Source organism: Diaporthe amygdali (assembly GCF_026229845.1).
Source record: "Diaporthe amygdali strain CAA958 chromosome Unknown NODE_51_length_283962_cov_64_506962, whole genome shotgun sequence".
Taxonomy (NCBI): domain Eukaryota; kingdom Fungi; phylum Ascomycota; class Sordariomycetes; order Diaporthales; family Diaporthaceae; genus Diaporthe; species Diaporthe amygdali.
Genome location: NW_026517071.1, coordinates 83,233 through 109,693, shown reverse-complemented (window position 1 = coordinate 109,693; position 26,461 = coordinate 83,233). Strand labels below are relative to the sequence as shown.

General features: G+C 52.3%; 12 protein-coding genes across 12 annotated transcripts; 4 read left to right on the top strand and 8 right to left on the bottom strand.

Annotated features, from left to right (window-relative positions):
• Positions 1 to 1,186: 1,186 nt before the first annotated feature.
• On the top strand, positions 1,187 to 2,089 carry J7T55_006923 (uncharacterized protein; the record flags this gene model as incomplete). Its single annotated transcript, XM_053135064.1, has 1 exon — positions 1,187 to 2,089. One exon carries the CDS (start codon positions 1,187 to 1,189, stop codon positions 2,087 to 2,089), a length of 903 nt encoding a protein of 300 aa, XP_052987208.1.
• A 3,910-nt stretch (positions 2,090 to 5,999) lies between these two features.
• Positions 6,000 to 6,970, bottom strand: J7T55_006922 (uncharacterized protein; the record flags this gene model as incomplete). The annotated part of the gene is made up of 2 exons (XM_053135063.1): positions 6,000 to 6,808; positions 6,877 to 6,970. 2 exons carry the CDS (start codon positions 6,968 to 6,970, stop codon positions 6,000 to 6,002), a joined length of 903 nt encoding a protein of 300 aa, XP_052987207.1.
• An 851-nt stretch (positions 6,971 to 7,821) lies between these two features.
• J7T55_006921 (SET domain-containing protein 5) lies at positions 7,822 to 9,290 on the top strand (the record flags this gene model as incomplete). Its single annotated transcript, XM_053135062.1, has 2 exons — positions 7,822 to 8,202; positions 8,268 to 9,290. 2 exons carry the CDS (start codon positions 7,822 to 7,824, stop codon positions 9,288 to 9,290), a joined length of 1,404 nt encoding a protein of 467 aa, XP_052987206.1.
• A 207-nt stretch (positions 9,291 to 9,497) lies between these two features.
• On the bottom strand, positions 9,498 to 11,506 carry J7T55_006920 (uncharacterized protein; the record flags this gene model as incomplete). Its single annotated transcript, XM_053135060.1, has 3 exons — positions 9,498 to 10,942; positions 11,117 to 11,408; positions 11,465 to 11,506. The coding sequence occupies 3 exons, from the start codon at positions 11,504 to 11,506 to the stop codon at positions 9,498 to 9,500; spliced, it is 1,779 nt and encodes a 592-aa protein (XP_052987205.1).
• A 607-nt stretch (positions 11,507 to 12,113) lies between these two features.
• Positions 12,114 to 13,500, bottom strand: J7T55_006919 (uncharacterized protein; the record flags this gene model as incomplete). The annotated part of the gene is made up of 2 exons (XM_053135059.1): positions 12,114 to 13,194; positions 13,259 to 13,500. 2 exons carry the CDS (start codon positions 13,498 to 13,500, stop codon positions 12,114 to 12,116), a joined length of 1,323 nt encoding a protein of 440 aa, XP_052987204.1.
• Positions 13,501 to 14,542: 1,042 nt separating this feature from the next.
• Positions 14,543 to 15,364, bottom strand: J7T55_006918 (uncharacterized protein; the record flags this gene model as incomplete). Its single annotated transcript, XM_053135058.1, has 1 exon — positions 14,543 to 15,364. One exon carries the CDS (start codon positions 15,362 to 15,364, stop codon positions 14,543 to 14,545), a length of 822 nt encoding a protein of 273 aa, XP_052987203.1.
• An 851-nt stretch (positions 15,365 to 16,215) lies between these two features.
• On the bottom strand, positions 16,216 to 17,268 carry J7T55_006917 (m protein repeat protein; the record flags this gene model as incomplete). The annotated part of the gene is made up of 1 exon (XM_053135057.1): positions 16,216 to 17,268. The coding sequence occupies one exon, from the start codon at positions 17,266 to 17,268 to the stop codon at positions 16,216 to 16,218; it is 1,053 nt and encodes a 350-aa protein (XP_052987202.1).
• A 1,836-nt stretch (positions 17,269 to 19,104) lies between these two features.
• J7T55_006916 (uncharacterized protein) lies at positions 19,105 to 19,716 on the top strand (the record flags this gene model as incomplete). The annotated part of the gene is made up of 1 exon (XM_053135056.1): positions 19,105 to 19,716. One exon carries the CDS (start codon positions 19,105 to 19,107, stop codon positions 19,714 to 19,716), a length of 612 nt encoding a protein of 203 aa, XP_052987201.1.
• Positions 19,717 to 21,166: 1,450 nt separating this feature from the next.
• On the top strand, positions 21,167 to 22,574 carry J7T55_006915 (uncharacterized protein; the record flags this gene model as incomplete). Its single annotated transcript, XM_053135055.1, has 4 exons — positions 21,167 to 21,652; positions 21,714 to 22,231; positions 22,295 to 22,382; positions 22,488 to 22,574. The coding sequence occupies 4 exons, from the start codon at positions 21,167 to 21,169 to the stop codon at positions 22,572 to 22,574; spliced, it is 1,179 nt and encodes a 392-aa protein (XP_052987200.1).
• Positions 22,575 to 22,798: 224 nt separating this feature from the next.
• On the bottom strand, positions 22,799 to 23,224 carry J7T55_006914 (uncharacterized protein; the record flags this gene model as incomplete). The annotated part of the gene is made up of 2 exons (XM_053135054.1): positions 22,799 to 23,063; positions 23,136 to 23,224. The coding sequence occupies 2 exons, from the start codon at positions 23,222 to 23,224 to the stop codon at positions 22,799 to 22,801; spliced, it is 354 nt and encodes a 117-aa protein (XP_052987199.1).
• Positions 23,225 to 23,873: 649 nt separating this feature from the next.
• Positions 23,874 to 24,110, bottom strand: J7T55_006913 (uncharacterized protein; the record flags this gene model as incomplete). Its single annotated transcript, XM_053135053.1, has 1 exon — positions 23,874 to 24,110. One exon carries the CDS (start codon positions 24,108 to 24,110, stop codon positions 23,874 to 23,876), a length of 237 nt encoding a protein of 78 aa, XP_052987198.1.
• A 228-nt stretch (positions 24,111 to 24,338) lies between these two features.
• J7T55_006912 (glycoside hydrolase family 53 protein) lies at positions 24,339 to 25,528 on the bottom strand (the record flags this gene model as incomplete). The annotated part of the gene is made up of 3 exons (XM_053135052.1): positions 24,339 to 24,699; positions 24,764 to 25,266; positions 25,331 to 25,528. The coding sequence occupies 3 exons, from the start codon at positions 25,526 to 25,528 to the stop codon at positions 24,339 to 24,341; spliced, it is 1,062 nt and encodes a 353-aa protein (XP_052987197.1).
• Positions 25,529 to 26,461: the final 933 nt, after the last annotated feature.

Here is a 26,461-nt window from a genome sequence, read left to right as displayed (position 1 = left end):
TATTCGCAGAGTGCGACTACTGTACCATGCACTCCGGGCCAATATTCGGAACGGGGAAACAACTAAGCCAGGCTGCTCAGGGACAAGGGCAAAATAGAGAAGAAAGCCAAGGCGGTAATTGCCCTGGCCAACGGAGAATACTAAATGGCTGATGAGCAGGACTGGGTGTCCGAGCTGCTGTTGTGATTCCCCAGTTTCCCCCTGCCGCCACTTTGCCCCAATTTGGCAGAGTCAGAGGGAGCACGTAAAAAATACGACGCTTGGGTTACTTGTGCCTGAACATCCGCAGGGATCTGACCCTGTACCTTGCAGGTGGAAGGATGAGCCGGGCTGATCACAGCTGTGCCCAGGATCCAATGACACGTCCTCAATGGCCAGTTCTGACAGTGACAGGAGTCTCGCAACGGCATTACCCCTTGTCGGGAGTCCGTTCAACCTTTTTCTGCCCCTGACACTGACGAGTGCGTTGACCGTCCGTTCGTCTGTTTTTTTGTTTCAAGGTGTGGCCTGTCCAATTGCTGGCCGCCGCGGGATTACGGGATATTTCTGGGCCCAGAGAGAAAGAAACAGACCAAGGTATTCCGTACCTGTCTAAGCCCTTCTTTGATTATTGATGTGGGGCCCGCTTGCCATGTGGAATGGCATTCCTTTCCCTAGCACATGCAACGTTCAGTTCCTGTTCCTGTTCTTGGTCGCTGTTGTGGGGCCTTCGTCTCTTTCTGTTTCCCCTCCCCTGGCCGACGACCCCGGTCTGGGACCTCAGCCCCGATGGTGGACATGGTCATTCATAAATACATTCCCCCCTTGCTTCCCTTCCAGTGTGTCTCCTTTCTAGCCCTTCACCACACTCGCAACGTCTGTTTGCTACCCACTTGCTCCCGAGGCTTTGCCCTTCATTCATTCATTCATTCCATCGAGCAGTGCTCACGGTCACTTTTGACGAGAAAGACAATTCTCATCATCCACGGTCCTACCAACCACACTTTGGCAACGGAAAGCGGACAATTCCAACCAGTGGCTTGACCCGAAAACATCCAGGTTCCAAGACAAAGACCACCCACACCAGAGACACATTCCAGTGTAGCCAGCCTACCCTTTTCGGCTCATCCACCTATCACCTTCATTCAACTTGTCAGCAAGGGGCATCTGAAGCGCATCCAACGCTATTTGCATAGAATCGTTCATCATGAAGTCAACGACAGCATCCCTCATCATCGCTCTGGCCTCGACGGCCATTGCCCAGCCTCATGGCCACCACCAGCACCAACACCCGGCACGCGCTGCCCACCAGCACCACCACAAGCGCGACCTCGTCACCGAGTGGGACACCGTCTGGGTCACTGAGACCGTGACAGAGCTCATCGACGACACCACCACCGAGTGGATCAGCCCTACACACAGCGCAAGCACTCCGTCGACCACCCTGGCCACCGTCACATCATCGGACGGCGGCGAGTTCTTCGAGGGCTCCTCGGCTACTCCCTCCAGCACTCCCCAGCAGGTTGTTGCCCCGCCACCTGCCGTTGAGACCCCCAGCTCGGCTGCAGCAGTTGTTGCACCTGCTCCCGAGCCCACCACCAGCAGCAGCTCCACGTCAGTCTACGTCGCTCCCCAGCCCACCGTCGCGCCCGTGGAGTCCCCCGCCCCGGCAGCTGCTCAGGTTGAGAGTTCCGCTGCCCCCTCCGTCGCGGCCGTGCAGACCCCAGCCGCATCTGCCGACACCGGCAGCACTGTCAGCACAAACACCAACGCCGCCTCCGTCCTGGGTTCCGGCTTCCTGTCCGGCGATCTGACATACTACGCGGTGGGGCTCGGTGCCTGCGGTGAGGACGACAGCGGCAAGGACATGAGCGAGAACATCGTCGCCATGTCGTCCGCGGTCATGGGCTCGCAGTCCAACGGCAACCCCATGTGCGGCAAGAGCATCAAGATCTACAACAGCGCCAACGGCAAGACCTCGACTGGTGTCGTCCGCGACAAGTGCCCCAGCTGCGTGAAGGGCAGCATCGACGTGTCGCAGAAGCTGTTCGAGGAGCTTGGCGACCTCGCCGACGGCCGCATCGAGATCTCCTGGAACTGGGCCTCTTGATCCCGCCCCTTTCAGCAGACATCTGCTTGCTGTTGGTCTCCAGCCTGATGACCCCGGCCTCCCATCCGCCGTCCTGCCGGGGATGGGGAGGTTTGACGAATTTCCTTTCCAAACTCATCACACGAGGCATTTGGCATGATATCCAAGGTTTCCAGACCCACAATACGGGGGTCTCGGAAAAAACTATTTGTATTCTTGGGGCGTCAACAGGGAGGGTGGTGAATCTGGGAAAATCAACCGGATCTTCTTTGATCTACGCGCGTCTTCAATTCTTCACATACAACATGAGCAATCCTGGTTTCACTCCTTTCAAGATACCCCAGGACAACCCCCCCCCCCCCCAAAGCTCAAATAAGAGCCCCACGTCCTTTCTTTATTGAGGCGATTGGGTGGAAAACAAAAAATCACGGCAATGCTTGCATAGACCTTAAATTCTAGTGTATATACCTTAGGGAATTATTTACTATTCATGTGGACTCGCCGAAGTCCGACTTGATCATTTTGAATCTCGACCCTTCCAGTGCTGTGACTTTATGTGGGAACCTCGCTTTGCGTTGTGGATTCGCGATGGAGTGCGATCATCACCATTCGCTAGAGTTATCTGTGGGTTTTTTGGGGGGAAGTGTGATCGCTCGCCGACCCCGACTCCATAGTACTAACGTAGCCTTGTCGGCAATCTGGCTGTCTATCTGATGGAGTCTTCGACGATCGTGAACAGTGCACGCGCGCTTCGCTCGCATTGACCATAGCCAAGCCCAGACTATTCTTTTGATTGAGACTAGACAATGCGGGTTTGATTTCGAGATTCGACTACCTAAAAAAAAATGCATGCGCGAAATCGCATGTGCAGCAGCTCAGGCAGAGGGGCATTCAAAATAGTACTCTGCAGGTGGTCAACGTGGTTCTGATTATCGACGTAGTACGCAATGGTGCTTCTTCCAGAGCACGGAGTATAGCTTTAGTTATTAGTGGTAGTATTTTCAGTGATAAGACGTAACGCGGCGCTTTCACTTAAGTTCCAAAACAGCAACTAAAGCGTTAGATAGCGCATGCCGCACACGGCGTTCTGGGATAAGAGCTTTCCTAATGTTAATGTAAGGGAGAGTATTAAGTGCAGAAGTATTGCATTCTTCGAGTAGCTGATGGACGGAATCATTTCCAAGTGACTCACAAGACCTAGTATAGGAAAATAGTAACAGTGATATTCAATCCCGAGTGTGTGTATCACTGCATTTGATTCAGTAAACAGAGGAGACTATTAGCAAACATTGGTGTCAGCAGTCTATACCATGGCTTTCTCACCAGGTGTTCAGCTGAGGGGAATGTTGAATTCGCAAGGAGAAGCAGTCTGAGTGTATAAGGAGAATACGTAGCCTTATGTGTAAGTGGTCTCATCTGTCCCTGGGGATGTGTAGGCCTACTTAAGTACCAAGCAATGAGTGGCCCCTTCATAGAGTAATGAAGCCCTTGAGATTCAGCTTTGATAAGATCCCACCGCCAAAAGTTAGTCAGATATGGGGGGGGGAGGCCTTGCGATAGCGTCATTGAGATATCCTTGTCCTGCTAAATGTGAATTCTTCGGTACTTGTGATCACGATAAGGAGTTGGAATGGGCCTGGGTAATATTCAGCGTAGTTGCACATAATCCTTCAAAATGAAATCTCAAACCGATTCTACCAATAAGAATCGAAAGGAGTGAAAAGTGTCCATTGCTGCATTTGATAGTTGCCAGCCTCAGCTCCGGAGCTCCTATCAGGATAGCTCTGAGTCTGACATCCTAGGTCGTTGCACCCACGCAATATGCTGGTATTACCCATGTCTTCAGTGGCCTCTTCTGAATCGCTGGCAGGGGCCAATCGGCCTCGGACTCAGAGATTGTAGATGCAATCTTGCCTTGTAGAGCCGCGAATCCTCGTGGGGGCGGTCTCAGCATAAGTAGCCGGGTGCGACGTGACTTTCCATGTTGCGAGAAGATGTGCCTCTGCCGTATAACATCGCGTAACCGAGGTGGCTGCAGATTTCCCCTCCAGGTACTTTTTCAGCTCCCTATATTAGCTAGGCCCCCAAATACTGTCCTTTCGTGCTTCTCGTCTCTTTCACCGTGTCCTGATCGCAGGCAAGCTGTGTGATCCCCTGCGAGAGCGAGACCTTCCGGTGGAGTCGGCTAAATGAACTTACGAGAATAAAACACCATATTATTCTATCGTTCGCTTTTTCTTGGCCCATGGCTGTGGCTGCCCAGTCGTCGTCTGACGACCGCTTCATGGGCTGGTTTATACAACCAGACACCAGCATGTATCGAGAAACATTCAATTACAATGTATCTTGTTGCTAACGAGGAGCTCCAAAGCTGAGAGGATGATGGCGGATACTGAATGGACGACATCTGGGACTATCGCGGGTGAATGTGTGACCTCACTAACAGGCAGTTGCGTACTTCCCACGGATTGCTCGTCGAATACCTTGTTCTTGCCAGATGGCAATGGCGACATCCTGACATGGTAAGCGCAACTGATTGGGAATTTCAGTACTTTCAACGAAGAAATATACACAGCACTGCTTACCCTGGTCCTTGAATAGTAACTCGGGCTATGGGTGCGTCGCCATGACCATTTTCGAGCAGCTTTCCTATGTTGGCCCAACAGCCACGAATTATGACTGTCGAATGGCGGAAGGGTGGAGCGCCAGGACTTTATATAGGACTTTGCCGGCAGGAGCCACCATAGAAACCACAATCTGTAAGCATTAGACCCCACGCGTCTCGCCGGAACTCCGATTAAAAGTCGCTAATATATTTCCGACACGTAAATTAGATACTACCGCGAGTGCCACTGCGACCACATTTTCTTCAGACACAGCACCGCCTTACTCATCGCCTGCCTTCTCGTCTAGCCCTACAAATAGTCCGCTGGCTACTTCCAGTGGGACCGAGAGTAAGGCCTGGATTGCCGGGGCGGTAGTGGGACCTGTTGCGGGACTTGCTCTATGTGCAGCGGCATACTGGTTGTGGATGCGACGGAGGAAAAGCCGCAGAGGAGACTCAACAACGAATCAAGAAGCAAATGTTCAGATTGAAAAGAAGTCCGAGATGGCGGGAGATCACATGGCTTCGCCATCCATGCTTCATGCAAATTCGGTGCGAAGAATGTCTGAGCTACCTGGTTAGTGTTGGGCTGTTAAGAAGTACATTGTAGTTACATAATATCCGAATGACTTTATGTTATTATACTGAATGTACTAACGTCTATACTAAAAATGAGGTGATCTTGTTCTGAGTTCCATATACGAGGCTTTGTGTGGTCCCTTCAAAGTTCCTCGAACAATAGTCTTTTTTATCCCTCCTTCAATTCATACACGTATTCTATCTACTGATGAGACAGATAGTTTAAACGTGAATTATTTACAAATGTTTCACTCAGAACTTCATTGTTACTGAAATCATTCATCAAGAATTACTTGAGTAGTACATGGTTGCACCTCTGCCTACTTAAGTAACTACGAAATGTTTCCATTGTGGTCCTAATCTGTGTCCTGTCTAAACATTACCCATGGACACTTTAATCGATGAGGCCCGAGATGCCCGGACAGCTTGGGTGCTCAGCGAAGCGAGGTAACAACCCCCAAAAGACACGGAGAGATCGATTTGGCAATGTGCCAGTATTCTCGACAACCACTGTACTTGCAACTAATCACTTGCACGGACAGCTTTGGCCAGGGTAGCTTTCATTGTAGTTTCTAGCTTCAAAATCAAACCAAATTACGCTGTTGAAGAATTTCCAGCGCTTCCTTCCAAGTATCCTGCAGGATCTCTCGACCGCGGGAGTTTTGCATAAAGTCTGAGGGTCTATATAAGTGGTGTTCAAGTTGTCAGTAGACGTCCACGAACGGGCTACTGGAAAGTAAAGGTTGCTTACGGGTAAAGCTTGTCGTTTCTCCAGAGTTTACCATTGCTCTCAGAACCCAGTGCTGTGGCACCGACGAGAGAGCGAGCCCCTTGTTCAGCTGTCCGACCACAGATGAAATGTTGCAATGCCAGTATAGGCTTCACAAAGGAGGGAAAATTGCGGCCCATGTTTGTCTTGCAGCCCGAGGGGCATGAAGCATTGATAACGATGTTGCGGCATGCTTCATCTTCATGGTATCGCTCGATCAGACCTTCTATCACGCCCCAGAGCGCGAATTTGGCGAGGAAGTACTGTTTAGTAGGGTCCCATTTCCCTCGATCGTTTAAGTGCTGAATTATTGACTGCCAAGCTGGAAGCCAGTCTGCCGTAACCTCAAACCCGGCGATGCTATGCAAGAACGACAGGTGAGGCACGAACCCATCAGGAGTGGCCGTTGTTGCAGCTGCGCGCATCCTCGGCTGCAGAAGAATGGCAAGAAGTGCTTGTGAGAGCACATTCACCGCCAAAGTCACCTCGTAGCCCTCGGGGCTAATTTCATACTGCCATTGGGCAACACCTGCGGCAAGCTGGGCAACGTGGAGCTGTTGCACTCGAGGGTGTGCTGCGAGACGGTCGCCCAGGGCTTTGACCGATGCGAATTCGGCAAAGTCCACGGTCTCGATGATGAAAATTTCGGGAGAGCACTTCGTGCGACGAAAGATATCCGCCTGCGCCTGTTCGCCCTTTTCCTGAGTTCGCACAACAAGTATGAGAGGGTTGGCGCCCAAAGCAGCGTATTTCACAGCTGCTTCATGGCCCAAGCCAGAGTTTGCACCTGAGCGCCATCAGCATCGACCTGACGGGACGTGGAGACAAGTGCAATACTTGCGCCAGAATACGTACCTGTGACCAATACGGCTTTGTCCTTATACGAAAGATGGACAGGATCTGCGGGAGGGTGCCTGGCTGCCCAAAACTGCGCCCAGAGTGAAGACATGGCGCGCCAACTGCGATAGTGCAGCAATCGGAGTCCCAATTCAAGCAAGCTTGGCGACGGAAAGGAGGAGCGCTGAGCTGTAATTTGCAAAGAAGAGTAGTCTCAGAAGTGCGAATGGCGGGGTCAAGGAGTGTCCCTAGAGGAATCTCGCTACGTGGGTGAGTTATGGCCACATAGCTGCGCCACCCAACAACCAGTTCCTTGATTTATATACCTGCTGTGATTGGTCAGGACCTCCTCAACTAGGATATATAGTATGTAAAACTACCTGATTATTACCTAGCAGTCGGGAAAGGTTCTGCGAGGCTTGCTAACTAGGTGCCGCTCTGGACCTGATGCTGCCAGTGCGGCACTGTAGACATGGCCAATCACGAAGGCAGCAGCGCGGACCGCGTCGCAAATAATACATATACACGAATTGTCTCAATGTGCCGTTTTTTACTGAGTACAGCTTGTTGATTGATTTAATGATTTACTGCCTTAGTGCCTGATTTGAGCCCTTTCATTCTCGAGAATAATCAACTGACATTCATCGTCGTCGACTCATCCCGCTGAAAAGCAAGATGTCGATCATGATCCAACGATATCACCTCTATCGTCCTGCCCTGCGAGATGATATTGTCCACAGGGTAGGGAGGCTCTATTTCAGGCTAGCGCAGAAGTGTGATGAAGTGGCATGGCAACATGATGCAGGAGGCCTACTGAAAAGCCAACGGAAGGACTTCAGGATGGTTACACATCGGCAGACTTAAGAAGATCGAGAAAATTTCCTTCGTCTCAGAATGTCTTTTTCTTTTGTTTCCTTTCATCACCACACCTCATTTCTCCTGATTTCATCTCAGCATTAAATAATGGGCATTGATGCAGGCTTCGACATGGTTCCTCGCCTTTCGCGAGACGTCGCTGATAAACTGGTCTGGAGTCGCTTCATCGACCTCATTAAAATGTGCTACTTTGAAGATGACCAACTCGAGATTAAGTCCAACTATATCCTCTTCAAAGCAGGCGAACACCCAATGCTGCCTCTTGAGGGCCACAAGTTCCTTCGTTTTAGCGCCAAGATCTCTGGTCAAATTGCGATAGAGTCTCGCGTCGAGGCTTATATCAAGGGTGTTGCACGTCTCGCAAAAGACAGGTTTGGCTCTCGAATTCAATTCTGGAGTGAGGCTTTCGACGAGTGGGGCTATTACGATTGGAATGAGGTCAACGAATCGCTCAGATCCTACGAGAAGGTATGTATAGAAATTATTTGTCTTTCACACTAGTTGTTTTCCTGTTCTAATTTTCTCCTTCACAGCCGGATGGGAGCGAGATTCCCATGAGCATCGCTGATTGTCCCGTAGGCGATGATCCGGAGAGAGAGCGCAATTTACCCCTGTTCGAAGTCAAGGACATTCCTGGAAAGGGAAAAGGGCTGTTCGCCCGTATCGAAATATCTAAAGGCACTCGGATTCTCTATGAGAAGCCGCTTCTCACAGTGGAATCCATGTCACCTCTGGTATCGGAGCCAATCCTAGCTAGAAAGTTCAAAACCATGGCCAAGATTGAGCAACGACAAATCCTCTCTCTTCACAATAACTTCCCAGGCAAATATACCCTCACCAGCATATTCAAGACGAATGCTCTGCCTTGTGGGCCAGGTTCTTCCACGAGCGGAGTGTACGCTTCGATCTGTCTCATCAACCATAGCTGCCTTCCAAACTCTCATCACAACTGGAACGACAATGAGAAACACGAGACCATCCACGCAATCAGACCAATCAAGGCCGGCGAAGAAATCACGATCCAGTATGACCATGGAGGTCCATCGAAAGTCCGACGAGCCTTCCTCAGAAAGAATTATGGTTTCGAATGCGACTGCAAGACATGCACACTACCCCCTGCTGAGCTTCAGGCCAGCGACGATCGCCGCGTTCTATTTCGGCAGCTAGATAGTGCTATTTGCGATCTTTTCCGCCAAAGGACCAAGCCGGCGCAGAGTCTCAGAGACTGTCACACTCTACTTCAAGCTGTGGACAAGGAATTCGATGGGCACGGTGACGCGCGTAGCTGCAGTCTCTATTACGACGCTTTTCAGATCTGTATCGCTCATGGAGATCAGGCTCGGGCGAGTAGGTTTGCAGAGAAAGCGTACAAGGCAAGGGTCTGTTGTGATGGTGAGGACAGTTCCGCAACTCGGTGGGTGAAATGGCTTTCGTTGAAGCCAACTGACCACATGAGTTATGGCTTATACTCTACAAAATGGATCACAGAGAAGAGCATGGTCCCGAAGGATCTCAATGAGGCGCAATTTGTGGCGTGGCTATTCAGAGAAGAATGATGGAAGAGTCAATATGCGCCGCGAAGATGCTCTTAAGCAGTTTAGTGAAGAGGGAACCTGCGCCTCTGTGTTAGTTTTCATCTGGAATGATTCCTACTTGTCATGCTGGAACCTCAAGCCACAATTGAAAGATCACTTCTAGTAGCCCTCTAGAAGACCGGTCACTCTTGGGGACGCCCTGCAATGAAGAAGGGCGATCAACAATGATCATTGAATGATACAGGTCTCGATACGACTGTGCAGATCAAGAACTGCTCTCCAGTCGATGCTATCGCGATCGGTCAAAGTCAGACTGCCATGTACGATACCCAGGCGCCAGTAACGATCGGTCTGCCCGATACGGAACAAAATGACAGCCCCAATCGAGCCATCCTCATCGAAACCGATCAGTAAGCAGCGGACTCGAACTCTCCATCCAGGGCTTGGTGCCCGCACACCGCTGTAGAAGTCGTAGTCAACTGAGAAGGCGGCTTTTTGATCAGGATTGTCGGCCAAAGTCATTTCCTGCTCACTGTCGATAAATTGAGAATAGTACCAATGGGCTCGCACTTGCCAATTAAGGTCGACCACCGGACCCTGTATCTTCGCAAAACCACCAGAGACGCGACCAAACTTGCTGTGATCCCTGTAATCAAGATGGATGTCGAGAACCGTGCTAAGAGGCTCTATGATGTGTGAGATGTTCCTTGCTTTGCTTCGAAAGGAAATCCACGACCACGACGGCGCAACGTAGGGTAGGACGTAGGATTCAGGACCCCACCTTGCGACAATAATAGGGGCAATACCTCTATCGAGATTATTCAAGACCCGTTCCCACAACAGATCGCTGAGGAATGATTTTCGCCACAGCCCACAGAGATATTCGTCTGTTGGGTTGTGCTGGGCGAGGCGCTGCGCAACAGCAGCAATTGCTGAAAGCCTGTCGGTGGGGACTGTGAGCTTGAGGTGGCTGTACGTGAAGACGATTTCCCACCATGTCTTGCGCGAGGAGGTCATCCCGTCTGCGTAGGCTTCCTTGAGCGTCTTATCGCTCAGTCGAGGCGGCTGCATCCGATAAATGCTCTCCTCAAACACACACCCGGACGCGCATTCCATGATGAGCTCTTCCTTGCCGAAAAACAGCACCCGCCTCGAGGCCAGCCTTTCCTGGAATGCCCATGCTCTATTGAATATTGGGTACTCCAGACTCCTTTCTAAAGATCCCCGCCAGATATCTGCCAGCAGCCTGGGCTCGATCCTCCCGCTCTCTTGGGGGACATGGAAGGCCCATATAGGGTAACTCTCGCCGCGAAATCTGATGGTGAGGATGTGCGTTAGGCTTTCCTTCTCGCGATGGCAGAATATTCCCGTGTCGGTATTTGCGGCATGAGCCGCGAAAAGTGTGACATAGGCGTGGGTGTACACCGTGGCCATCTGCAAAGACTTAATCTGCCAGTCCTTTTCGTCATCCTGTATGATACACAAGGAGTCGATCCACAGATACTCCAGGCCTAGCCGCCGGGTGGCAACCACCGCATCCGAAAGGGCCAGAGGTAATTCCTCCGGGCGGATCCCACCCAAATGATTGAAAAGGTTCTCACGGGTGGTACGACAGAGTGGCCATGTCTCATATTTTCCCCAGCAGTAACTCAGAGCTGCGTACTTGGTCCGTTCTGGAATGTCAGACCGGAGTCGCAAGCACAGTGGATCTCGAGGGTCGGGGGGAACATATAGAAGTCTGGACGGTGTGAAATCAGAGGATTCTCCTTCTGGCAACCGACACTCAAGGTGGTCGATGAAACAATGTTCGATCTGATCTGTCGCCCAAGCAAAGCTCCTAGACGAACCAGTGTCCGTAGGAGGTGGGTCATCTGGGGCAAAGACAGGAACTCCCGGGGGCGGTGTCCTTGAAGTGCTCGCAAATAATTTGAAGAGATGACCCATGTCGGTATGAGCTCCCCAACCTTCGCAGTCATCGAGGCGGACCCATGAGTCGACATCGTCGCTGAGCTGAATGCGCTCGTGGCCACCGCCGTCAGCATGAGACAAAAGACCAAGGAGTACAGCGCAGCATAGTCTGTTTTCTGACGCAGAAGCTCGAAGACTGGCCCGGTTCAGCCTGTCAACCGCCGATGCCCGCTGTTTTGATCGTAGGAGAAGGCTGTCCCAAGAACCATCCCAAAAACACGTCGGACACCAGTCCTGCTGGTCCAGTGGCGAATCCGCCCGCCAGTCATCCGGTAGACTGATTGTCAATAATTCCTCATTATGATTGACACCCAAAATAGGCTGTGGTTGGCATTCCACCCCGGATGTGTGATGGGTGGACATCGGGGCCGTAAGATATCAACGCCAACTCACCAAGGTAAGAATGATGGATTGGGTAGGCGGGGTCTCTGCCTGGACTTTGGACCCGCCTGAAGAGCATGGCTGTGCTTGCTTATATAATTCAGCCCCAGTCAGCTCATATAGAGAAACACTCCTGAGGGATCGAAGCCCTCAAGAACCTCTGCGAGAGTCATGCAATGGACTTGGGAACGACACCGCTGTGGCAATTCATTTTCCTATGCTTTCACAAAGCCATTTCTTGACTTTGTATGGTAGGAGGAGTCAACATAATGGTAAAAAGGTGGTGCCAGCTAAATGCATCGCGTGACAACGTATGAATGTGTAAGACGTCGACGTGTCAGGCTCATCTACTCACATGCGGTATTGCACACAGATGGGCATCTTGTGCCCACCTCAGGCATCCAACTGCCTGTCCATACAGCAGGCACCATAAATTCCAGTTACATACATCCCGAGGACAGCCTGAATACGCATAAATTATTGCTCATACACACCCTATGTGGCGGCCTCCCTCCTCAGAAACTCTCGAATAGCCACCTCCCAGTCCTCAAGGATGCTCTTCTCAACCGGCTTCCACCCAAGCGCCGCCAACCGCTCAGACCGCACCCGCATATTGATCCCAAACCAGGTCGCAAGGTGGATAACCCACGAGTCGGGCGGCGGCAGCGGCGCGTCCGGGTCAAACTCGGCACTCCCAGCGAGGCAGGTCCGCGCGGCGCGGGTGTGCGTGACGCTCTCGACCTTGTCCGACGCGATGACGCCGAGCCGGTGCAGCGGCGGGACCAGCGCGGCCTGCAGGGCGTGGAAGGGGATGTCCTCGGCGCGGACAAAGTAGTACGCCCTGGGGCCCCAGAGCGGGAACCCGGCCGGCTCGGCGGGCTGTCTGGTCTCGCCGGCAGCGGCGAGGGCCTCGAGGGCGTTGTCGACGAGCAGCAGGAACGCGCGCGCCAGGTCCAGCACGTGCACCCAGCCGCTCTCGTTCTCGCCGCCGGCGATCTGGAACCCGGAGCCGAAGGCGCGCGCCGTGCTCAGCAGGGGCCCCGTTGTCAGGGGGATGGGGTGCTCGAGGGAGGGGCTGATGCCGCCGATGCCAACGGGCGAGATGATGGCGACATAGACATCCGCGCTGGCCGAGCGGACGGCATTGTCGGTCGGGATATGCGTGTAGGTTTGGTCGAGGTTGAGGATCTCGTCGATATCGGCCACGTCGTCCCAGATGCGGCCCTCTTTGAGGCCGTTGGGGTCCTTGGTGTAGAAGGTGGCCGCGCCGGAGAGGTGGAGATAAAAGCCTTTTCGCAGCCGACTGTTGTCTTTGAGCCCGGACAGGATGGCTTCTATGCCATCCTGGTGCGTGATGTCCGGCGCTGCGTTGATGACGATGTCTGCGTTGCGCGCCTCGTCTTGCAGGGTCTGACTGCTGGATAGGTCGCCGACGGTGGTCTGGACGGTTGGGTATTTACCCTTCAGCCTCGCTCCTTTATCCTCATCGCGGACTAGAACCTTGACTTTGAGCTGTGGGTGCTTTTGCAGCATCAGGTCTAGCAGAGCACCGCCGGTATGGCCGGTTCCGCCAACACTACGGCCTTATTGTTAGAAAGCCCATCTGCGACATTCACAAGAGTAGATCATGCAGCTCTTACATGAATACTTTGGCCATCCTAGTGAGAGAGTTCACGATTGTAGCTTGAGCGCAGAGATACGAGGTGAGAAAACAGGAGAGACCTGAGAGCAGCCCCGCGCTCTTTTGAATGGAGATCCCTTCATACTCGGTGATTCTAGAACCATTCTCTGCATGAATACGGATCCTTTTTGCGCTGTCTGGGCCTGTTGGCGTGGTGCCGAGTTCCTGCGGGGACGATGTGACCCACCTTGAAGACGACATTGCGTAGCGCCATATGTCCTGTCATATTCCCATTCTCTGCAATGTGGTGCTTTGTCTTACGCCGAATTGCATTTGTTGCTGCCGATTTACTAGTGTTGCGAATCTGAGTTTGACTTGGGCGCTTCTAATAATGTGAGATGGATGAACGACGATGACTGCCTGTAGACAGAAGTCTACGACTGTGTAAGAACAAGGGAGAAGGCCGCGATCGATACCTGGCTGCTCTGAATTAGTGGCTACGAGTTGGAGACACATGAAGACAACTGTACGAGCATTACTCGACCATGGATGGGAGTAAGAATGGGAAGGAGACAGCAACACTATCATAACTTCACTATCCTTGACCAGTGGAATGAAAAGGGGTGGCATATGAATGATGTCCTAATTATCAAATTACCAAATTCCTTCCGGTCTGCTGTCCTAACGCCTTACGCTGATGATGATTGTGCCACATGTACCCGATCAAGAGATCACCTCATGGAATCATCGCTATGTTACACGAGGCCGAAAGACTCCAACTCCACAGGAAAGTGTCCATATGAGATAATTGGAAGACCGTGCTCAGACTCAATATGACTGTCTTTTGGTCCCCACTGTCACAATTTCGCTGTTTGGAAGCGGGCAGGGATCTCCTGTCCGAATGATGCTGTGCCAAGCATGGACATGCGGCCGTTCTGTGAAAGAGTTGCCGTCAGTCCTGATAATACTGCAAAGGCGCTGAGCTAGTGGGCTCTTCCTCGCCAGGGCGTGGCCGGCCCTCGTGGTTAGATGGGCCCCCAGATATGCTAGACGCCTGGGTTTGCTGAATTGACGATGATATTGCCGTCGCAGGGAGACCAAGGCCCTGCTGTGCGGGCTGCAGTAATGCAGAGCTATAAATTGCAAGCTCTCCGAGTGTGTTCAAGCCAAATGAGTTTGGTATCGCAGCCATCGTCGAGCCGAGAGGCGCCGCCCATTTCGCTCCCGGGGTAGCCACCGTAGGATTGCGTGATTTGGGTCCTGAGGAACCCGCGTTTGTAGTCGACGCCTCGTTGGTTTTGGTCTAAAATTCCATGGGAGGGTGATTGTGAGGTGGGCTTCCATTGGGGTGGTAGCGGACCTCGAAGATGTTGGTACCCTGGCCGGTCTCTCCGAGGATGAATCCAAATTGGCACCCGGTCTTCTTGCTCGTTCTCTTGCGGTAGGGCTTCCGCAGCTGGCCGCTCTTTGTCCGAATCAGCGTCTCCCCGTTCTCGTCAGTCATCTTGTACCTGGCCTCGCCGCCCAGGGCACATCGGATGGCGACGCGAACACGCTCGCCAGGTTTCTGAGTGCTCCGCAGGGTAGCACACTTGTACCCGTGCTCCTTAGCCCACAGGTTGATGTTGTCTAGCAAGCCCTCCAGAGCCTTCTTGGCGCCAAAGTTTGGACGGAACTGCATGCCAAGGGGAGGGTAGGCCATGTCCGGCGGGTCGCGCTCCTCGTCGTCGTCATCGTCTTCATCGTCGTCCTCGCCCTCACCGTCTGGGTGGCCGCTGTTGTCCATGGCGAGCTGCAGGCGCTCCTCGGTGAAGGAGACCTGGTTCTGGAGGTTCTGTTGGCGCTGGACCATGATGTCGTTCAGCTCCTCCTGACGGTTCATCATGAGCTGGGTGAGCTCGAGCAGCTTGTTGACGGTGTCCTCGAGGCGCTGGAAGCGGCGACCGTCAATGACTAGCTGTTTTTCCGAGTTAGGGGGACGTCCAGGGCCGTGATGTGTTGTGGGAGTGGTCTGGTGCGGCAAGATGTTGGGGTGAGCGCCCTGCTGCAGGTTGTTGGCGGCCACGGCGACCTGCTGGGGGTGCATGGCCGCGGAGAGGTTCGGATCCATATTCAATGATGACATCGTGGATTGTCCAAGGGATCATCCGAAAATGCTGCAAGATTGGCCTGGACTCGACAGACTTAATCAACGATGGCCTTGATGAGCGAGATGGCGGGCGTGGGCTTTACTTTTAGTGAGGGCAGCTGGGCTGCGAGAGCATTGAGCCCGATCGACTCAGTCTGGCGTTGCATGTTAGAATTATGAGCCCTTGACACATGTCTCGTGGCTTGGTGGGACGGCGGATGAGGTGAATAGGAGGAAGTACGGTGAGAGTGAGACTGAGGTTGATGTGTTTTGTCTTCTTACAAGAGGATTGTGTTTGTGATCACTGCACAATGCAGGTGTTGCGAGTGCAAAGGGCGCGTGTGCCTCTTTCCAGGGATGATCGCCACACGCGTTAGAATGCAATCCCAGTGCGCGTAGCAGCGGGCGAGGCGGTGGTTTTGAAGGAATTGATAGAAATCGGCGCACCGGGAGGGCGAGTGGAAAAGAGACGAGGGAGCAGCGCGGGAAGAGCAGGCCAGAGCAGGCCAGAGCAGGCCAGAGCAGGCCAGCGTTGCAAAATTCGCGGGGTGGTGGAGTTTGTCCTCTGGGGCGAGTGCACGAATTTGGGACCCACTTTTCTTTTCTCTTGGGTTCACCAGGGTTAGGACCAAGTGCCCAAGTACCTCCGTACCCTTTAGCTGTGCTGTGGCAGCTGTCGCGGTACACCTGGACAGTACCTGAAGCCATTCAGCACCACCACGGCCGTGTTTTGGATGCAGCAGTATTCAGTAGCCAGTAGAACATGTATCTTGCCTGTAAGGCTCTATAGAATGCTTCATTACCGTCATCACGAGTATCAGCAAAAGGCAGACGGCCCCTTGATCCCATCAAATCTCGAATATCTCCCCTAGGCCCTCCCCACCACCTCTCCTCCCCTCGACAAGGTCCAGCCTCCATCCCTCCCAATTCTTCAGTCCCCTCTTGACCTCCTTGATCCTCTCAATCCTCGCCTTGGCAGTCTCCTCCTGTGCCTTGCGGAACGCGTCCTCGTCGAAGTCCTCGTCATCATCAAGGAACCCATCGTCGTCCTGGTGCTCGTGCCCGCCGCCACCAGTGAGCGCGTTGAGCCCAGTCGTGAAGAAGTCCCCGAATCCGCCCTGCTTCCGCGCAGTAGATGGCGACAGCGGCACGTTGGTGAAGTGCCCCGTGCCGTCGTCCATGGGCGGCTGCATGTCGCGCCGCCTCTCCTGCCAGATGCCTCTCTGGAGGTCCGAGTTCTCCGACTCCAGCTGCCTTATCCGGGCCTCCAGCTTCTTGCGCTCCTCGTCCTCCAGCTCGTCCAGGTGGTCGTTGTCGGTGCCGCCTCTGTCCTGGTTCTCCTGCTTGCTCAGCCGTAGGACCTCGGCCTCGGACTTTTGGAGCTTGTTCTTCAGGTCGACGGCCTCGTTCTTGGCCTCGGCTAGGTCTGTTTGTAGACGGTTGATCTGTGACTCGTCCTCCTTGTGCAGCAGCTCGAGTGACACGACCTTCTTCTCTAGCGCGTCCGCGGTCAATTGCGCCTCGTCCCTTTCTCCCTTGACAGCGTCCAGCTCCTTCTCCAGCTCCAACAGCTTGGCCTCGAGCTCCGCTGTGGACTCTGACGTCGCGCCACCTGCTCGCGCGGGGGATTCGGTATCGGTAGGGGCGAATGGGCTGGCAGTTGTGGTGGGTTCTGCCTCGGCTGGGGTGGACGGTTCGACGGGGGCAGCCTCCTCGTCCTGCGCCTCCTCCTTGGGCTTCTCTTCTGTAGGCTCAGCCACGGCTGCGGCTTCATCTTCCTTCTTTTCTGCCGGTGCCTTGTCCTTCTTGGCCTTTGCGCCGGCGGCCTTCTTCTTCTTGAGCTCCTCGGCCTTCTTGCGCGCCGCGGCGAGCTTCTCTGCTTTGCTCTGGGCGTCGGCCATGGCAGCCCACCTTGTAAGTCGGTTGGCGGAGTTGATTGGGGCTCGGAAATGTCCACAGAGCAAGTGGCAAATCGGATTGAAGCGGTGGAGTATATGGTCCTTGGGGACTGGGTCAAAATAATGTCGACGAGGCGATGCTTTGGTTGTGGGTTGAGCTGAGCTCCAGTCACTGGTAGGGAGCTCCAAACAAGGGCAACAGGTAGTCCAGTCCAGATAGTCCAAGGTGTTCGTTTCCCGCGTGCAAGGTGGGCTGAGAGTGACAGGGCTCCCCTGTACTTCCCCAGACCTTTGCCAAGATGACGGCAGGCAAAACAGGGTACCTGGGTACCTTAGCAACACAGGCACCTCCAAACTCTCACCAAGCGAAGAGCAACTGCATTTAGCCACAGATGTTTATATTGCTAAAGCTCAAATTTTCGCGAGACTTCAATCGCGAAAATTATGGGCAGGTTCAACGCTGCGTAGTCTCTGTCCAGCCGTCAACTGAATCCTTCACCGAACATCTGGTCGAGAGTGAAGCAACTTTCAGCACACCTGCTCAGCGAGCATTCAAGTCCTTCACATCCTTTTCTTCAACCCTGGAATATCAAAAAATGTCATCATGTGTGCTCTTCTAGATAGTACGGACCCACTCGCCCAGGCCATGTGGCTCAGTCAAAGTCGTCCAAAATCTGAATAATCGCGGCGTCGGGTGTCTCCGATGCAACTCATACATGCTGCCCCCGAGGGGGGGGGGCGCATTCACAGCAGGAGTGGTTGTTGCAAAGTTTAAAGAGCATGGTAAGGAATCATCTGGTGTATTAGCTTACGCTACCAAGCAGACCCAAATCAAAAAGCTGACTCTTTCGTACCCTCCCAATACTTGAATGAGATACTTGTGAAGGAAATCGTACTTTGTGATATATACGAACGGGCTGTCAAAAAACAGATCAAAGAGAATGAAGGTAACACTGACCATGCGTCTGTTCGTGCTGCAGTCCCTCGTTCAGGGAATAGGAGTCTGTCTCTGAGAGCGAGAAATGGTGTCTCTCAGACGCTTCGACGTTCAGACAGGCTGGCCAAAAAGGCTGAAGCCTAGGTACGAGGCAGGGCACTTTCACTAGCTTAGGAAGAAGTATTCAATGAGGGTCTTCCCAAGTCAGCCACATCTTTCTGTTTGATTCCAGCTATGCAGAGTTTGAGGCTTCTATATTTCTACGGTCTGAAGTGACGATGTCTGTGTCTAAGATTCAGGCAAGTGCGCCTGAGGCTAAACAGGGACTCCTACTTGGGCATATAGGTACTCTTGCTTGGACTTAAGTGCTGGTGTCCATATCAGAGAGCATCGATCCCGAATGTCGATGTAGTCTAGACTATGGGAGATTTAGCACCGAAGTTTCCGCGATATTTAAGCTTTTAAAGTCGACTTTCCGCCAGCTTTAAATATGGCACAGCTCGAGATCACACCTGAGCAAGTCAAGGGTCTCGAAGGTACAGGTTTTGTTAATCCAGGCAGAATCCGCAGTACAAATAAGCAGCCAGAACCTGCTATGTCTTGCTGGTAAGCCGATAAAACTTTTCCAATTACAATGGCCAATTTGCAGCGGCTTAGCTTACTAATGAGGAAGAATGGAAGGCTCTCAGACAACCCTTGAAGATGAGGGGGATTGCATGTCAATGGCACCCAAGGACACGCCCTTGGTCAATACGCAGCTTACTTTATCTCAACTCTGATTTCATAAAGCCAGTCCCCCGCATCTCACCTGTTCCGCGTCCTCGCCAGGTAGCCTCTGAACTGCCTGACTTTCATCTCTTCGAAGCTGCACTCACAAATCTAGCAATCAAACCACATGCAAGATGCGCGTGCTGCGAAAGACGAGTTTTCTGGCTGCCCAGGTCCGGAACTCAAGCGGAAAGGCCAGCCCAACTCTTCGAACATGGCCGACGCAGTCTGTGTATCGCAGTCCGGTTGTAATTGTTTCCGCCCAGAGGCGTCATATGTCGGATAGCCCAGCAAGTGTACAGAAGGACACCCAATCGAAACACATGGACTACCACGGTGCCTGCCACTGCGGCGGGATAAAAGTTCATCTACGGACCCAGAAGACACCATCCGAGCTCGGAGCAAGGGCCTGCCAGTGTGGCTTCTGCAGGCTGCACGGCGGATCGTTCACTTCCGATGCTGCAGGCGCCTTGAGCATCAAAACTGCCGGCTCCGTCAATCGCTATCGTATGGGGACAGGTACAGCGGAGTTCCTCATCTGTACGAATTGTGGCGTTGTTCCTGCAGCGACGTGGAAACGTGACGATGGGAGGTTGCTCAGTGTTGTGCGCGTGCAGTGCTTGGACATACGGGATGAGCTTGAGAAGTACACAAAGAAGTGGAGTCTCGAGCATGAACTGGATAATCCTGAAGAGCGGTTTAAGCGGCGGTCGCGCACTTGGACGCCTACGGAAATTGAACAGTGAGCTGGAACTACGAGCGATAAGAGATGGGGACTGGAAATTGCTATTGTACCTAGGTAGATAACTCCTTAGCACCTAGGTAGGCATCTTTAGTTGCAAGCCTCAGGGTGGCTGGGTGCGTCTCGCTAGTCCAATTGCTTCTTTACATGCGTATTCCCACTTAAGTTTAGGGGCGAGTGCGTGCGTTGTTAAGGATCAATCCTGAATATCGAAGTAGTGTGTACTAGATTGATTCATTCGCGGGAGATGTTGAGTTGGTTTAGCTGCCTTAGTAATCTATGCAGGTCGCTATAGGAGGTGGTCCCAGCCTGATCAGAACGTTGGCGAAGCCATTTGATTTGCTTGTGCTCCGCCCCGGCCTGCTTGAGGCCTACTGCCAACAGTGTATTTTCATGGCCTAATGCCGGGATTAGGCGGATAGGCATACTCATTACGCGCCAGGAAACGGTAGCTTACCGCCTTCCAGATAAGAATTGCAGATGAGAAAGTGAAAGCATGTTTAGCATGTCCAAGCTTCGCGCTGGTTTGGCCCTCGGTTTTTGATTGGGGGTTGTGGGAGCGGAAGTAGATAGGCGTGGTTGATGTCCTGTTGGGCAGAGAATGTGGCAAGACATACTTGTGGAGAGGCTCTCAACAAGCCGTGATGATTGGGGAGGGTTTGAAGGACATACCCGTGTATTCACACACCGCCACACTGATGCCGGTATTTCTTTTAATTCTACGTTTTATTCAGCTCTAGCCCACACCCTTTAACGCACCACTGACGACCTCTCTGAACTAGTTATCGGGGATCCAAGTTGTATCAAAGGGAGAGAAAGCTCACCTAGTCCTCGTATCTGCCCCCGCCCCTTTCAGCTCCTCCTTCCCACGTTTCCCCCTCTAATCCAGCTGAGCAGGTTACAGGCATACTTCACTCATCTGTGATACTCCCCTCGCTCTACTTCCCTCAAGTTACCCTTACCCCTAATCCGTTGATGGGCTCATCTACCCACTGCGCCTTTCATTTATAATTTATCCTACATTCTTGATGACTTCCGTAGCGTTTCCATCCACAAATATCTCTTGATAATCTCACGCAGATAGGCATTCAATGCGGCCACATTGATAGGGCTGAAACCATTTGCGGCTGAACTAACGACCAGCCAAAGATCAGACACGAGCTCAATGTCTCACCTCAGCCCAAAGCCAGTAATGACCGGATGACCACCGTAAACATTCTGGCGCTTTTCATGATGCTATTCGATTGAGCTACGGCTGAAAGCCTTGGGTGGAGTCCGAACGCTGGTGGCGGAGGGAGTTCTTTTCAAGGACCACATGTTGACTCTATCTAGACAACATACCTATATAATGGAAGCAAAGTCAACTCGACACTCAGCTTCAAAACTCCCTGCTCCTCTCTCTTTTTCATCAGAGACATTACCCCCAGCCATAATCTTCCCTCATTTCAATCGCAATGTCCAACCGAACGTACGCAGCGCCAGCCGCCGATGGTAAATGGTATTTCGGCATTTTCGGCGTCAATGTTCGCGCCCCTTTTGTTCCTGATGAACCAGTACCTTCACCTGCCGCCCTCTTCGACCCTCTAAACGAGACCAAACGTTGTCTCAGCGCCGATGGCAACGAATCCTCAGTATCCATGGCTTTCCGCCCTCGCCCGGTCCCGCGATCGGTGATCAACTTTTTCCAGCAGATGCAAGCCAATGGCGAAGAACTCGAAGAAGCCATGCGGACTCTGACTCTGATAGATGTCCCTGTAGAAGGTCACACCATTGAGAATTTCTACCACGCTACGATCGAGGATTCGATTTCTTTGACCATCGAAGATGCAGTTGTTTGGACCGCCGAGGAGGCTGGCGTCGAGGCGTTGGCGGAGGCACTAGAAGTCGCTGGGGGTGATGCGCTCCTAGCCTTGGGTGGTCTTCTCGCTGAGACAGTCGACGTAAGGCCCTCATTTGCGCTATACTACACTAATTTGAGTTGTAATCACTAAATGACTTCAGGCCAAGGAGAAGTACAAGTCACTTCAACTTGAGATGAAGAACGGCAACAATCCATTCAACAAAAAGAACAACTCGACCAATGTAGCTCTGTTCGCCAACCCACCGCCCGGCGGCGAATACATCATTAACTTTGCCAACTTTTCTGGGAGTGACTGGACCCTTCTCTCGTACTATTCGCCGACCCACAACGCGATTGACAACGAGACTTCGGCACCCGAACAGGTCCTCAAAGGCGCCAATGGTATCATGGGTACTTCCACGTTGGACTTCCAGATGAAGTTGGGGGGCTACGGCAACGGTCCCTGGGACGCTTGGGTACAGTATAAATCTCCCGAGGGAGTCATTGTGGGAGTCTCTATCCATCAGCCTTTTGAATTATTCTGGCTGGGTACCTATCCTTCATATTATGTGTGCTACCCCGGTGGCAAGGGATGGGAGGAGCCGGCGGGCGGACCGAGTCATAGTTTCAATTGGTCAGGCTATGGCTATGAGTTTGCTGTGAAACCAGCCGGTGCAGGGTCGGTGGGTACTTGCGTCTGATTGATGCGGTCGAGATGTTCGGCGAGCTGACGGGTTTACAGTCTTTCCGAGCCGACGCCACTATCAGCCGAAAACAATAATATTCATGCAGGCCAAGTTGGACAATACGTGAAAGGATCATTCATCCGGGTATGTTTTGCTTTGTCTTACGCACGATGAAGAAGGCTGAGCCACCGAATTGTGCGATTCTGCTGTCGTCGGCGAACTCTTCCCGCGTATGGGAACTTCATACAGCGTTATCGGACCAAATTCGGGTCAACCATTAGTAGCTCAAGCGGTGTTGTGTTTGGGCAAATTTTGAATGGCATGCCTATTCAGTAAGGGCACCTGTATAGGATAGAGCGAAATGCAAGTTACACTCTTCACATGGGAAAACAAATCACTTCATGTAATCATGTGAAGAGCATCATAGCTTTTCAAGTCCAAAATGTTATACTCTATATTGTATTTTCAAACTCTATCCATGCAACTCTATTCGCCTCGCTGTCATTTATGCTGAAGAGAGCGTAACCCGCCGCCCTCGATGCAGATAGCACTGTCCACACTTAGGCAGTGGTCGAGGCGCAGTCGCCACCGCCGAGTCCTCCACCGCACAGGCGGGTGCAGCCAATTCCAAGGTCAGTGGTCTTGATGCACTCGTCGTTGTCCAGACGGGTGAGGAGGTCTCCCTTGCAGTTGTCACCATCGCTGTCCTGGTAGGCGAACCAGACGTCGGAGAAGGAGTCAACCTTGATCGACTTGGCATTGTCGAGGATGGGGATGTCGCCGGTGGAGAGGCCACCGAAGCCATCCTTGGCGATTTGGTCCTTGCTGTGCCAGGTTAGTTGACTTTTGGACTATCACAAGTGGCTGTCGCCATTATGAGGCATGGCTGCTACATACCAAGCATCGTCAGAGAACTGGATGGTGTCGGCAGCGAAGGCGGTGCTGATGAGGCCAGCGATGAAGATGATGGAGGTAGTGGCACGCATTTTGAATGTTTGGAAAGGTTGGTTGGAAGTAAAAAGTTATGAGTGTTTGTGGTTGTGTTGTGTGTAGTAGTTGTTGTTGTGATGCTGTTGTTGTTGTGATTGATGTCTTCAATTCTGTCTTTCGATGAGAGGGAGTCGACCCTTTTATAACTTCTTCCATGACTGCGATGCTCTGTGGAGATCGATAGCATCTTTCTCTTTAGCGCACAAAGACGGTATTGCAAAACTCAATGAAGGTCGTGACCATCTCTCATCGTAGGCCTCATGTTTGCGTTCGCCTCCGCGTTTCGGTTCAAGGGCCTTCGGATTGAAAGGGCCTTCGCCCCAGGAAATCCATCGTGAGAGGCCTGACCCAACCTCAAATCGACGTTACCGTTCCTTAAGCACCGACCCCATTGAAAATGACTGGATAGAAGGCGAAATGATAAGCGCCAAGGATTTCATGTTGGTACAACGTGGTCGGTCTCGGCCTGGTGAGGCCAAGCAGACCGGGGATTGGGCAGACTGGTCTCAGCCCCCTCACCCTGGGCCACGCTGATGCTCGTATAGTCCTACGACCCAACTTTTGCGGCTTGCGGCTTGCATTTGCCCTATTCGGCCGGGCTCTCCGCCGGGATGCATCTATAACCCACAATGCAGACATGATCAATCATTTGAACGAGACCTCGGACTGTTTCGCTGGGCGTATATGAGGATGGTCCGAGCAGTTTGCAACGCCAGCGGATATGACCTCCGAACTCCGGGTCGTTCCACCGGCGACCGTGAGCACTTGAGAGGTGCGGCCTGATTTGTGGATCTCGGCAGGATGCCGAGCACTCAAGGGCAACGAAGAAAACCAATATGCAAATTGCACCTTAGGCGCCTTGGGCTTTGAAACTACCAGCATCTCTCTCAATCTGTTGTTCGGTCGTCTTGGTTTTCTGATTCCGGCCAATGTGTAATTTTCCGCAGAAGCCAAGGTGCAAGATCAATCCTCAGTTCAAGGTACTAGTCTCGCGCATAACTGTAGTGCTTTGACGGACTATTGCGGTGGTTTCTTGCACCTAGCTGGAGTCGCTTGTGAGTAGTCTGTCAGTCTTCAACTCTGGAACGTTGTTTTAATTTGGTGAATTGGCTAAATTTCAGAGAACACAGACAGCGAGTCCCTCGCATTGCCCGCAAACTCGAACATGATGTTGTCCTCACATCCCGTCTGCCCAAGACCAGCATTGTTCACCCATGCAACCTCCCAGTACTCAACTCCGACGCCACCTGTGATCGCGCCAACCCTCTTTGCTACTTCCGTAATCCATGTTTTCTGACCTTCAGCGCTGAAGGGAATAGAGGGTCTCATGTCGGGAGGGAAGGCGTAGTTCCCGCCTTGAGCACAGGTAAAGGGCCACGCCATCTCTGACACCATGAATTCTTTGCCGGGAAGCAACTCCGTCATGTGCGTAAGAGTGTTTGTCAGCCTGGTAAAGTTCCACTCGGGTCCACTATGCATGGCCAACGTCAGTGACAAGTTGCTTTCGGAGCTTAATCGTAACGGGTATTACGTACTAGAATGGGTAGAAAGATGCGCTGAACATGTCGATCTGAGTTGGAAAGTTGGCGTCTGCCTTGAGGATGTTACCCCAGAAGAAGTCCTGTACCCCGACGTCGGCTGCACCATTCAGGTGAACGTTGATCTTGGGCTGCGGGCTAAGATCACTGTCTCTGATGCCCTTGGAGGCAGAGGTAAGAAGCTGCGCCGTGTTGGTCCAGTTTTCGCTTCCGCGACCCACCGGCCAGAGGATTCCATCGGCAATCTCATTGCCTATGTCGATAATAGCCGGCTGTATACCCTGGGCCTGTAGGGTGTTGCTCACGTTGAGCGTGTACTCGTAAATCTGAGTCGTAAGACCCGCAAGATCCGTGGGCCAACCTGCTGGGATTTTTTGTTGGCCAGGGTCGGCCCAGGAATCGCTGAAGTGCAAATTTATATGAACGTCCATGCCCGCTGCCTTTGCGCGCTTAGCCAGAGCGACGTTGTAGTCGAGGTCATAATCTCCCTTTGCCACCCACTGTGAAAAGACGCCCATTAATTGACAATTTGTGACCTCAGGGAACTGCTAGAGAAATACGCACCACTCTCTGTCGGACTATGTTGATGCCATTCTCAGACAAGATGGTCTCAAGCGGCTTAACGGTGCCCTGGAGATCCTTATATTCAGTACCGTCACGCTCGAGAACGGCGACGGACGACCAATCAGCCCCTTTGTACTGAAGAGCTGCCTGTGCTGCGTGAGCAATGAGCGCCCCAAGCGCGAATTTCCGAAACGCCATCTGTAAAGACTGAATGGATGAAAATGACACCCTTTTAGTATGTGCAATGGTATTCAGTCATGTGCGACCGTTATTAAACAAGAGGCTCATCCAAATGCACACTGCGCCGTTGGTGCAGTGTGTCGAGATCTTATAGAACCGGAAAGTTCGGTCTTGCATTAGTTTAATCATGGCCTGCGCCTACTTTCAGGAGGCCAGCCAAGAGGCGTGTAGCGCGTAAAATGCGAGCGGGATCTGCCATCTATGCCGTTTATAGACGAACTCTGTCATGGTTAACCTAATCTTTTATTCCGAAAGTTAGTGATCATCTATAGATAGCGTAGAGAGGCACTGGTCAGCCTCTGCTGCTATTGGAGCGTGTTTCAAGTAAATAAGCGTGTCCAGCATTGACTGAATAAGGCTGCCACTTGTCATGGGCCGAAAGTCAATTCAATGGGGCCAAGCCCGGCGCATCCGGCCCCTAATCTAGTTTAAAATTACGGCATCTTGTCGCTTCTGCGAAAGTGCCGTAGTGAAACTCTTCGAGACTAACTGCATCAGATATGCTATGCAGAGAGAACTCGAAATGTCCATTGTCGATTGTCCCAAAGAAACAGTTCTACAATATTTGAAGATCCTTAACAAATCAAACAATTTACGATATGAAGAGACTCGCGGTTTTGACAACGACTCGTCAGCTAAAATCTTCAGCGTTAATAGGTGCATTGAGCAGCACTTGAATATGCCTCAGATGGTGAGACATTATTATATGAGAGATTTGAAGTTGCTCCGGGCAACATACTCCCCTCGAACCCATACTTAAGAGGATACAGGTTGGTTGCCCGTCTGTTGTTTTGGCTTTAGTATCAACATCCGCGGCGATTACCGGACTCAAAGTCCCAACTGAATTGCAGGAAGATTGCACTATCACTGAGTTGCTGTCTGTACGGTACC